The 13,452-nt window shown below is 48.1% G+C and overlaps 1 protein-coding gene across 1 annotated transcript in view; it reads left to right on the top strand.

Annotated features, from left to right (window-relative positions):
• Window positions 1–13,452, top strand: part of VPS8 (VPS8 subunit of CORVET complex) — a 146,207-nt gene that overhangs the window by 102,361 nt on the left and 30,394 nt on the right. Inside the window, exon 22 of the mRNA XM_044303766.1 lies at window positions 10,236–10,316. Within this exon, the coding sequence (XP_044159701.1) occupies window positions 10,236–10,316 (81 nt within the window). The remainder of the gene's footprint in view (window positions 1–10,235; window positions 10,317–13,452) is intronic.

Here is a 13,452-nt window from a genome sequence, read left to right as displayed (position 1 = left end):
AGTTTTCAACATGGAATCTGAGCTAAAACCTTTGTTAAAATCTTCCATGTGATGCATATCTGAGGCAAGATGTCTGCCCCTATAATGATATACAGAAAGCAATAAGAAAAAAAGAAACCTGCAATCAGAAAAAAAAACTGATTAGAAAAATGCATGCAATTCACCACAATCACAAATCTGATAAAGGACTTCCATTTCACAAGAAGTTATTTTCTTTTCTCGGATTACATTAGAAAGCAGATATCCCATAGAGAAGGCTATTAGTGGGGCTTCTTGGGTGAAAAAGCCATGTTGGTTCAAAGAGACTAGCTATTATTTTTCTATTGAAGGCTAAACATTGAAACTCATTACTTTACCATAAATTTCAAAATGCATGTTACAGAATATCAGACGTGCCATACCCTAAAATGGTTCAGTCTATTAATGGGTTAAACACTACGTTTATAGCCAAGCCTCATCTGCTACCCGATTGTCCTTGGCTCACTTTGCTGCAGAATGCAGATGTTCCAGAGAATCTCTTTGAAATCTGGGCCACCATTTCATGCATATTTCATTCCAGCTCTGTAGTATTCTCATGGTTGGGTATTCATCAGCATTAACCCCCTTGTTACATAGTGGTTAACAACATCATAGAGCTATAATGCTAACCTTACGTTTGGTAAATGGTTCTATGTTCTGTTCTGAAACATGAAAAGCTGTTACATGAGCCATTAAATACCATAGTTTATTATAGTATAAAGTATGTTGGCAGCACAGCAGACTGCCTGTCCTTATCGCCACAATACTTGCATACAAAACATTCATGACCATTTACTGTAATCAAGATGTTGATTACATTTTTTGCTGTGACTGTAGCAGGGCTCCAGATGGCGACCAAAATGGTCACAAATGCGACTTAGAATTGTTAAATGGTGACAAGACTTTGTAGTCTTGTTGCCATTTGTGCCTAGACCCTCCGCTGCTCTGTCGCTTTCAAATTGAACTGACATGGCACGCACTGCTGTCAGCACGTGCCATGTTCTTCTGAACAGCACAGGGGAGAAGGAGGCAGTCCCTCCCCCCCTGTACCGCTGCTGCCACTGCCACCAATGGGCTGATAGAAGCGAGGAGGAGGGGAGGGGCTGTGGCCACTGCGCCACCAATGAATATAGTTTATGCTTAATACAAACGCAGGCTGCGGGTGCTGGGCATATCCCATACCCTGCACCCAGCATCTGACTGCGCGCTGCGATCCGCCACTATTAACCCCTCAAGTCAAAATTTTGGTATCGTGACAACCCTAGGTAAGACGTGTGTTTTTTTTTTTATTATTATACCTTAATTATGTATTTTAAATTTGGCGACTAAAATGTTAAATTTGGCTCCTAAATTTTGTCTGGAGCCCTGTGTAGTTGTTGGAATAACAACTTCTGTGCTGTTTGATTTCCTTACCTGTCGTCTCTTTCTTTCTCTGATACAGAACTCAAATCCCCTGTGTTGACATAAATGTAAAATTTGTCTACCTCTATCCACCACTAGGGGGAACACTGGAGGTTACTGCATACTGTTTATACACTGAGCACAGTAAGGGTAAATACGCATGACAGTGTAGTCAATGTGGCTTTCCCGCTCAGATAGTCGTGCAGATTTTGACAGCAATTCCCCAGCAAAATTTATATGTTACTTATGGATTTTGCTGCCGATTTAGCTCTAGTCTGGGTGAAATCTGCACTGAAAATCCGCACAAACAATGCAAATGCAGCAGATTTCAAAATCCACATTGCAGATTAATTCCCGCAGCGTGTAGATGATATTTTGAAAATGTTATCTACTTAGCTGCTACTGTATTACACTGCAGATTTTCTGCACAAAATTCATTTTTATGTTGGGATCATGATCAAAAGGATAATTTGTAAATGAACCTGTCAGGCCAGTTATGCTGCCCTGTTTGCGGTCAACATAGTGTTGCATGTCAGGAGTGCACATCTTTCTGTCATCTACCTGGCTGCAGCAGTCACATCTCGTAAAGGGGTTGTCTGAGTTTTTTTTATTAAACGGCAGTGAACCCATTAGTATAAAAAAAATTAATTAATAGGTTATTCTTACTTTCCTGAAGCCCCTCCATTCCAGCACTTCCGCAGCCTTGATGTCATCTTCTTGACTGCAGTGATAACGTAACTGCTGAGGCCAGTGATTGACTGCAGTGGTCACCTGCGGTATACAGGCCTGTCATTGCTAAAGTCAGGAAAGCATGCAACACAATACAGCAACACCAAAGAGTACAGATATGTAGGTTGTCCCCTGTGCCCATGGACATCAGACAATAATGCTGCTTGCTTCTTCAGAGGCAGTCCCCGAAATGGTGCACACTTAGAAATGAATACACTGCACTCCGGTATTACTTTCCCTTGTATAATTGCTGTTTACTAGTATCTGGTGAACCCATTTAAATTCTGCAATGTGTTTGGTTGCAGTTGTTGCTGAAAAATATCCATCCACTTATTAATTTTCAGAATTTACATGACGGGGGTATTTGTTATACCCCGCTCACTCCCCCTTTTACCCACTACACCGTCCCAAGCCACTCCCCATCCCACCCCGGCCCAGCCCTTACCCCGGGCTCGGCCAACTCCCAATAACACCACTGACACCCAGTTTGGATTAAATTGGCCACAGCAGCCATTTTATTACATAAATACATATAATAAATAACTTTTTAATCCCAAACTGTAACATATCCCTGAATCCCAACGGGGAGGTCCTGGAAGCCCCAAACAGCAGAAGTTTATTACCAGGTTGAGCTGCCTTGCCACCAGCCGTTAAACGCCAGCTTGGAGGCACCCCTGACGGCCCACCCCCCAAAATTATCCACAACCGACCACCAACTATGGGAGTCCAGCACCAACCGTGGAGCCCTCCCATCCTCATACTTTAGAATCTCACCAACTTCAAGGACCTCCCACCGCCACAAACGCACGGGCTTGACCCCTTAAGCACCAGGCGTCCCTCCACACACGCAACGCCGTCTCAATCCCATCCTACAAGGCCAAGCACCACATATCCAAACCTACAGCGTTCAAATGTACCCCATCCGCTCGCCAAAACCCCCCCCCCCCCCCCCCCCCCCAACACCCTGCTCCAGGTCCACATGCCTCACTGCCACTCCACCATTCCTTGCCATGAACCGGCCTATGGCCCGGTTAACCTTCACCCTCGCCTTGTTCACTCCTTCCACCGAATGCGCACCCCTCCACACCTTACGGGGGACTATGTCCGACCATACAGTCACAAGGCTCGGGAACAGAGACCACAAACTAAGGAGATCAAACTTTATATCCTTCAACTCCCTTAGCGGCCGCCCCCCCAAATCATTGCCCCCCACGTGCAGGACCAATACATCCAGGGCCCTGTCCAATCTAACAAACCTCTGCACCTCCGCCATTACGCGCAACACACACACACATCATTCCCCTACGACCCAGCCATCTTACCACAGCTGTAGACCGTTCAAACCCTAACTGTTGACCATCTGGCCGAACCGCTGCCCGGATGGCTCCCCAAAAAAACGTACGAATGGCCCAAGATCCAAACTAAAGCGGGCTCAGAACCTGTAATGACAGAAACGAAAAAAAGATAGCAACACGCATCCCACGTGCAAAATTAACACACTAAGTGCTACAATCTTTCCGGACGGATATATGAACGAAACCGGACCGATTCCCACCGCCCTATCTGCTTAATCACTTCCTGCCTCAAACCCCACCGAGCTGCCTCTGTTGCCACCCCAATTCTGAACGAATGACTCAAGTAACCCTCCACTTCTCTGCCCAACTGACCCAGGCACTTTCGGAAAACTGCTGTAAACTGAAAGCGTGAAAGGAAAGACCCATCCTTGCGCACCAGAAGAGGAGACACTGCCCCCCACCCTCCACCCCATACACTGGACTGGGCACATCAAACAACCTAAGACCGCAAATAGCACTACCTTGCGACCCCTGCCTTCCACATCCGTTTTCGATCTCCTAATGACGAACTCCACCCTATCTGTAAAAAGGTCTACATCATCCCAAAGAAACCCCCCTCCCCTACTAACCGATGGACTCACTAGCTCCCCTAACCGCAAAGCCCCAAAGAACGCCAATGAAAAAGCCAACCTGAACAACCGCAACTCCCACAAAGAAACACAAATTTTTTTCCAGCTGCTTACCCAACTGCAGGAGCAGGGAAAACGACACCGGCCTTCGACTGTCCTCAAACGCCGCCAACCCTTCAGTGCCCTCACCACCAGGAAGGACTTAGTGACGTCCAGCACCTTCCGCAGCTTGAAACCAAAAGCTAGACCAGCCATACAACCATTCAACTTCAAAACAGACCACCCGTCCTCCCTACACTGACCTATAAATAACAGCAATGCTATCTCTGACTCCTCATCCCCCACCCCCAATCTAGCCTCCCAACACTGCCATGCCCTGTGATAGGTCTCCCACGTTCCGGGCATTAATGAGGACTGGATGAGCCCCATTACGGCTTCTCCAGGAGTTCCCATAGGCAGCTCGGGCCGTCCAGCCCGTCCTCCTCCGCTTCTGGAGCCAGCTGTCGAAAACGCTCCCACTGAGAACGAGAGAGCATCAGCAACACAGTTGTCAACCCCTGGCATGTGCACAGCTACCACCCACGCATTGATGGTCAAACACTCTAAAACCAACCTCTGTAACAACCGCACCACCAGAGGGGACGAGGCAGACAACCCGTTAATTGCCTGCACCACTCCCAGGTTATCACAGTGGAACCGGACCTTCTTATTCCTAAACCTTTCCCCCAACAATAAGACTGCTGCCACTATGGGGAAAAGTTCCAGCAGCGCCAAATCCCTCACCCAGCCTCTACTCACCCAAGCGTCAGTTCACACACCATTGCCCCGAACAATAAGCCCCATAGCCACATCCTCCCGCCACATCAGAAAAAAGGTCAAAGTCAAACTCCTCCACCACATCCCACATGAACATATCACGGCCGTTGTACTGCCTCAGAAACAATGCCCACACCCGTAAATCCTCCCTCAACTCCCTCCCTAACCTTATGTAATGATGCAGTGCCGTTACCCCCGCTGTTCCAGCCGCCAATCGCCTGCTAAAAATCCTCCCCATGGGCATTATGCGGCAAGCAAAATTGAGCTTACCCAGGAGCGACTGCAGCTCCTTCAGCTGAATTTTTGCTAATCGCTGCACCCTTCCCACCTCCCTTTTCAAATCCTCCAGCTTGTCCCGGGGCAGTCTACATTCCATGCGCTCCGAATCGATCACTATGCCCAGGAAGCTGAATTCCGTCGCGGGACCCACCGTTTTTTCCACCGCCAGGGGAACACCAAACGCAGCGAACAGCACCTCCAGTGAATGCAGCAATAAAGAACACACCTTTGAACCCGCGGGGCCAATACACAGAAAATCATCTAAATAGTGAATGATAGATTCACATCCAGGCGAGTCCTTAAAGTACGCACACGATAGCGAACAGCCCATCGGTAAACAACGATCAACGAAGAACCCCCCATCCCCAAAACACCCCAACAAATGCAGGCTATCCGGGTGAACCGGCAGCAACCGGAACGCGGCCTCGATGTCTGTCTTAGCCATCAATGCCCCCCTCCCGAACTGTTTAACCCACTGCACTGCTGCGTCAAACGAGGTATAGACCACCGAACATAACGCTGGATCAGACGATCCCTTTGGGAAGGATAAATGATGACTGAGGTGAAATTTATTCGCCTCCTTTTTCGGAACCACCCCCAGAGGCGACAGGCGCAAATTCTCTATCGGGGGCTCCGAAAAAGGCCCATCCATCCTACCCAAGCTCACCTCCTTCTCCAGCTTCTCAGCGACTACGCCTGGGTGTTCCCTAGCAGACCGCAAATTCTTTCTAATCAACACCGGCCCCGACGGAACAAAAGGGATATGAAACCCCCACAGGAAACCCTCCCGCAACAGTTCCACGGCCATCGCGTCCGGGTATCTAGCGAGAAACTAGAACCGGCGTCACCCCCTTTGCTAGCACCCTCGCCTCCCCTCTGCCTAACCTCCCTGAAGCACCGTGTGGCTCCATGGGACCCCCCACAGCTAGAGCACTCGTGCGTGAACTTGCACCCCCCCCCCCTTCATTGAATAGGAAATACAGTCCCTTAGCTGACTGCTGAAAAGGCCGACTGCCCTCCGGCTCCTGACTCGCCCCGAAACGACTGAGCTCCTGATTCTCCCCGAAAGGACTGGGCTGACCTAAACGGCGCGGTCACCTTCAACCACAAAGCTATATCTTTGTGATCCCATCTAATACTCGGACGCACCGCCTTACGCTGCCTAAATTGTTCATCGTAACGCAGCCACGTCTGCCCCCCATACACACGATACGCTTCCCTAATGGAGTCTAGATAGCAAAACAGCGCAGAGCATCACTCCGGCGCCTTCTTTCCTACCACGCTGGCAAATATCGCAAACGCCTGTAACCAATTTGGGAACGTGCACGGTATTAACCGGTACTGGCGCTTCTCCTCCTCTTTTTTACCCTCATCCTTCCTAGCCTTATCCAGGTTAAACTTCTCCAAGGGGAGCAGGGAAAAAATCTCCATACTCCCCTCGCCAAGTTTTGTCTCTAACTTCCTGCTTCAAATGGGCCCCCAACGGCTCCTCAAAGCAGACGTATACCTCCCCCTCGCCTTATTGTCCAGCCGCACCCTATCCTCATGTTCGGAAGTACCCGCCTGCGTCTGCACTGATGCCGTAGCACTTTGCGGACCGAACACAGGCTGTCCTGTCCCACCAAAACTTCCCCCCAAGCCGGTAACTGGTACGACCCTCCCGCACCCAACCAGCCAGTAACCCCACCAAACCCCCCAGCAACTGCCCTAACCCCCTACCCAACTCCCCTTGGGGCCCCCCCAGACGAACTAGCAAGTAACTGCACTAAAGGTCCCCAGATCGCCTCACCTGGCTGCCTGGGTGCTGTGACCCCATCAGCCGAAGATCCTGCCTCCTGACGTTCCTCCCTCTGCGACGACACCGTTGAAAGGCGATCCACCGACTGTCCCCTGGCCCGGCCGGGACCAGAGACGTGACATCCATGGTCTTCACTCAACGCCCCAGAGAAGGCGGAGCCTGGAGGGTCTTGCTGCAACCTCACCGAGGGCCTGCTGCTATGGACCGCAGCTGCCCCGTGGTCTCCCAACACTTGCTCATGCCGAGGGGCCTCATCCACAATCATCTCCTGGGTAAGGCCCGCCATACCTGGTCCTGAACACTGGAGGGAGCAGGTGCATCGCTGGACAGACCTTCCCAGGCCTGCTCGAGGGCTCCGCCTGCTGGCCGGATTCCTCCCACGCCTGGGCCCACAAGCAGAAGCTGTACCTGCGGCCTGAAAGCGTGGAGGGTCCTTTGAAGGGCTCCGTCGGCGCCGCTGAGCCTGAGGGGAGGACAATTGTGGACTGAGGCGCGCCACATTTTGCAGGAGTTTGTGTTGCTGTCATTTGCGGCAAATTTATCAATTGTTGCGCAGTGTTTGATAAATTTGATGCATTGTTAAAGAGAATCTGTCACCCACTTTTCACAATGTATACTACCAGCAATAGCCAGCAGAACATATAACCACCATACCTGTAAATCACCAGGGTGTGAAGTCATTGGCCGAAAAATAACTTTTACTGATATGCAAATGTGACTCAAAGTGCGCAACTGGGGGGGCTTTTGTTTGGAAAGTGCGCAACCCTGCCTCTTCTACCCAATTTAAGCTTCTCCCCTATTCTCTCAAGCCTCCCTCCCCTCTCCCTTGACACCATTGTGCAGCACTTCCAAATCTCATACAGCTGCCCTCTCCCTTTATTCCAGCGCCTGCACACTACACTCCCTTCTGTGGGCTAGTGTGAGCCACAAGGGTAAAAGGCCACAGCAAATGCTCAGAACATATACTGAGGCACTAGCTCACAGAACAGAATATAGTGTGCAGATGCGTAAGACAGGGACAGGGCACCTGCACGAGATTTGGAAGTGCTACACAGTGATGGCAAAGAAGGGGAGATGCTGAAATTAAGCAGAAGGTGGTGGCTTTGGGCACTTTCCATAGGAAAGCCCACCCAGATTAGCATATCAATAAAAGTTTTTTTTCTGGGCAATGACTTCACACCCTGGTGATAAACATGTATGTTGGCAATGGTAGTTGCTTGTTCTGTTGGGTATTGCTCCTGCTATAAATTGTGAAAAGTGTCTGACAGACTCCCTTTAAAGGGGGAATCCCATGACTAATGTAAAAAAATTAAAATCAAACATCATATAGTACATGACAACCTCTTTATAACAACGCTAGAACCAGCCCTGTACCTCACATGGATCCAGAGATCTCCCCATTCTGAAAGCTCAAGGGGCGTGTCTTTCCTGCTGCAGCTAAGGAGGCGTGTCTCAGCTCTCCCTATTGCAGTTCAGGAGGCAGATGAAGGATGAAACTGAGCATGTGCGGCCATCTCAGTGAGCAGGTCAAAGAAATAAGAAAATAAAAACTGCAGATGGCACTAGAGAGATACATTTTATTGAATAACTTATTGGCTATGCTAAATTTCTAATTACATGCCATTACAAAAGTATTCAGGTGCTGGTGTGAAAACTGTAGAATATTTTTCGTGGGACAACCCCTTTAACACTTCTGTCTTGAGCGGTTACTTTATTTTCTGTAAGTAAGGTGACTACAATTTTTGTGACAGTTGATACATCTAACTCACTTCCCCAACCACTTTTCAAAACTGGAGCAAATAAAATCAAATACTAAATGTTGTAACATCTTTTGTGCAAATAGGGCCAAAAAGTTGCAAAGCCCTATTTTAGTGACTTTTGAAGCCAGAATTATGGCATGCAGTGACATCCAATACTTTTTAATTTTTATTTCATGTTTTTTATTTATTTTATAATTAAAGGTCAAGTTCTCAAAACAGGATTTTCTTGTATTGTTGCTTATTGTGCCCATTACGCAGATCTACTTTAGCAACACATGCAGTTGTGGTGGCTCTTGGTGTGTAGGCGTCTAGTCTTCCTGTCATTTCCTTTTTGTCTCTAACTGTGAAGTGAGTATTCCCGGCACTTTCCCAACTGCCCTGATTGTGTTCAGAAACACTCCTTAGTCGCCAATTACAGAGCATGAGTCTCAACCCTGACTTACTGCTACCCAGATATCTCATTAGCCGGCCTTATTGCTGACGTGAATTTCCCTTAATGTCGCACTGCGTTTTGCAGCTTTCGCTCCATATTTGAAATCATTTGGAGTTTTTAACAGGTGGGGGTGGACCGTGCTCTTCATTGCACACTTGTGGCCACGGCTCATAAGCTAAAATAATAAAATCTACACTTTTTCTCTGCATTCTCTATTCTCTGAAAACATTTTGTTCTTTTTCGTTTCGTTTCATTTTTTTGTATTGTGTAAAGTGGTATTGGTTTAAAAAATATAAACTTTTAAATGTGAACCTGAATCATTGTTAGAAGATTTACTGTGCATAACTGGCACTGCAGCTCAGCTCCCATTGAATAGGAGCATAGCTGCAGTACCTGGAATGGCCACTATACAGTATATGGTGCTGTGGTGTTCTGGCTCTACTGTATATACTGTTTGCTTCCAGAACTATGGCTGCTGATCGATATGGCTGCCAGGTCTTGGACCCTCACTGGTCCGATACTGATGACCTATGATCAAGTTATCAGTATGTTAGTCCTGGAAAACACCCTTTTTAGTGCAGAAAACAGAGCCACGAGGTGAGGTTAGTTGAAATCTGAAGTTATTCCTTGTAGACTAAAAGTGCAAATTTTGACACACTGTGAAAACAAACGTCCAAAGGTTTCGTGGCTCTTAACCAGCTTGATAATGTAAATATAATTTAAACTACTGAGTTTTGTCCAGACTATGGGGGAGATTAACTAATGCTTTTACGCTACAATAATGTCATAAAAGAGTAGCAAATTATGGCACACGCCATATGTGAGCAATAATTTGCAACTATTTAAGCTTCTCGCCACTTTTCTAAAAAGCCAGTATTAGATTGGTGTGGAGCCAACGTGATCAGGTGTTCACAGCAGCCGCCGCCATCACCGGTAATAACACAGTGGATGGAGCGGGGAGAAGTGTAGTGGCCGTGCCGGGTTACTGCTGCTCAGGCCCCATTCATGGAATGCATATATAAACCAACAGACCTTACATATGAAGGTCCTTTATTATTTACTTGTTTCTGATTTTAGGATCCTGTGTACGGGAGAGGAAAATTAGGCGAAATCCAAGGCTTGGTATTAGGAATGTTGGATACATTTAGCTATGAGCAGGTAATGCTGGGGTTTTCGCACAATAAGTAGTATGACGAACAGAAACGTGTTATGTGATATCCTGACATGTCTGTTTTACTAAATATGTGTATAATATTACTAATCACCATAAAACAACAATTCAGGGACATCTTTTCTTAGAAGGATGAACACAGTGGTGCAGCGTGGGTTGCCAGCTCCCAGGACAAGCCACGTATGGCACCCCGTAACCTGTGGAGACGCCCTTATTTACGTAGACAGAACTGATCGGCAGCAGCTCCGCTCTGTTCCCGAGACACCCAGCGATCACATAATCGCCAGGTCCACTAGACGAAGTGACATTGACTTTCATCTGTTCACTGCGTAGAGCTTTAATGTATTGCGCTTGTTCGTTATAAAGTTAATAAGGAGAATTATTACAGCAGGTCCAGTACTACTGTCTCCCATGGGCCTGCTGGTCAGACACCACTTAACGGGGTTGTGCAGCACAAAGATATTCAAGACCTATCTTCAGGATAGGTCATCAATATCAGATTGACAAGGTTACGATTCCCAGCACTACCGCCATTCAGCTGTTTGAAGGGGTAGCGGCGCTACAAGCGAGACGTTGCACAGGTAATTTTCAAGTGGAAGCAGCATTTATGAGTGCCACTACCTTTTCAATCAGCTGATCGGCAGGGCTGCCAGGAGTCAGACACCTGCTTATCTTATATTAGTGACCTATCCTGAGTATAGGTCATCAGAATCTTTGCACTGTACAACCCCTTTAAGCCCAAAGTGTTCACCTGTCATGGCTGTGTCATGGTCTGGTGGTAGTTGACCGTGACACTTGTGCCGTGCATGCTTGTTGCCGGTGGCAACATGTTTTAGCATGTGTGGTCACTTCCCCTTTTAGTCTGGCGTTCCATCCCATTTTGGTGTGTACGGGGTTAAGGTGTGTGCAAGGTGGAGCTGGGTGTGGTCTCGTGGCTCTTCTTATGTTGGAGTTGATATTGAGGTCAGTTGTTTGTCTGCCTTTGTAGGAGAAGGAGCTTTGCTCCTCTCTGGATGAGTCACCTGTCCGCGTGGGCCTCCTTGTGGAACATACTGTAAAACACCGTACAATGTAAAGCAGACGGACAAGCAACTAGGCCAGAGGCTAGGATAAGGGAGCTGGTCACCTCATATTACATCCCTAATCCTCGCCCAACTCCTCACCTTATGAGCGGACCTGGATGGTAGGACGGCTAATACCCAGGAAACCTAGGACCCTGAGTTGCCCTGATAGTCCCTCAAGTAGACAAAGGGGATGAGACGACCTGTTCATCCAAGACAGGCATCCTCAAACTGCGGCCCTCCAGCTGTAAAACAACTCCCACAATGCCCTGCTGTAGGCTGATACCTGTAGACTGTTCGAGCATGTTGGGAGTTGTAGTTTTGCAACAGCTGGAGGGCCGCAGTTTGAGGATGCCTGATCCAAGACATGGATGAACAGGAGTCTCACTGGCCTAGGGACTGGATCGGCAGGTAAGAGCCCCGAACAACACGCACTTACCTGCCACTGCAAACACGACTGGACCCCATGCAGATGTACTGGAACCTGTTCACCTCACAGGACACAGCACAAAACACAAAAATGGAATCCAGCAAACCACAAACTGCCTGGACCCCCATGCAGATAGGATGCATGTCGGCCCCAGCACAGCTGCACACTGACTAGTGGTTCCCCCTCTGGGGATCCCTGAGTCTCCCTTCCGGAGGCACAGGCAAACAAGGGGATGTGTAGCAACCATGCCGAGCATTACACCAAACATACAAGACATTGAACACCAAACTAGACATAATAAATCCTCAAAACAAACACACACCAAACATAACAATATGTAAGGTAGGGAACAAGAAGGAGAACATAGGGAGACATAGCAAAATACCTTGATATTACACAAGGAGGCCCACATGGACAGGTGACTCATCCAGAGAAGAGTAAAGCTCTTTCTCCTACATTGGCAGACAAACAACTGACCTCAGCTCACAACTCCAACATAAGAAGAGCCATGAGGCCACACCCATCTCCACCTTGCACACACCTTAACCCCGTACACACCAAAATAGGAAGGAACACCAGACTAAAAGGGGAAGTGACCACACATGCTAAAACAACACGTTGCCACCGGCAACAAGTGTCACGGTCCATTACCACCATGACACAGCCCTGACAGCACCCTGGTTTAAGCCTTGAAATCGCATAGCCTATGAGAGAGCCAGGCGCATGCTTTGTGATGACTCCGCAGTGCACCCGACGCCCTCATAGGCTGCAGGCCTGAGCCAGTCAGGGAGCAGCATGCAGCATGCAACCGAGGTAATATCTTTCACTCTGTCACAGCAACGCACTGCGTGCATTGCACTTTCGCCATTATAGCTCATTCACTGAATAGAGATGGCGGGATCCACGCAGTGTGCCAACGACAAAGTGAATGGCATTATATGCAACAGTGCACAGGTGCCCACTTACAGCTTGGCTCCCGGGGCAACTCTTCCTCTAGCATCGCCCCACACTACTCTACGGTTAGTACCACATGTGTTTGACTGCTAGGACTCCTACTAATCACAAAAACAGGGGCCTCACACCCCAAGTCTGTATGGGACTGCCAGAGAGGGCAGAGTACAGCGATCAGCTACACCCATAGCAGTCCCATAGAGTTGAATGAAACATCAGTGCACATGCTCAACCTCCCGCTCCGTTCACAGGTCCCCATTTTTGTGATCAGTGGGGGATAGGGTATAACGTTAAAGTTAAAGGCTATGGGCACCTTTTGGAGGCATCTTTTATTATTGCATTCTGCTCATTTTGAGCTAAAAATCACATGTACAGTTGGTCTTTTTATTGCAGCCGTTTTCCCTGTATAGCTGTCAGCTTCTGTGTATTTGTAGAGTAGCAGGCTTTCTCTTTACAGTGTCCCATCAGACAGCAGCTCTGGTGGCTCATATTTATTCCTTTTCTCTGAACTCCTGGCAGCTCAAACTTTTATTGAAGCCGTATGATTATCAGTTTGAGGAGGATGTAGCTATAATGAGTATTTGAGCTGTCAGGAGTTCAGAGATAAAATCTCCACATGAGCCGTCAGACCTGCTGTCTGATGGGACTCTGTGTACACAGAAAGCCTTCTATGCAGGGAAA

The sequence above is a fragment of the Bufo gargarizans genome, chromosome 8 (genome assembly GCF_014858855.1).
Source record: "Bufo gargarizans isolate SCDJY-AF-19 chromosome 8, ASM1485885v1, whole genome shotgun sequence".
In the NCBI taxonomy this organism is placed as follows: Eukaryota; Metazoa; Chordata; class Amphibia; order Anura; family Bufonidae; genus Bufo; species Bufo gargarizans.
Note: the sequence above shows the minus strand (reverse complement) of the source record. Positions and strands in the feature narration are given on the sequence as shown.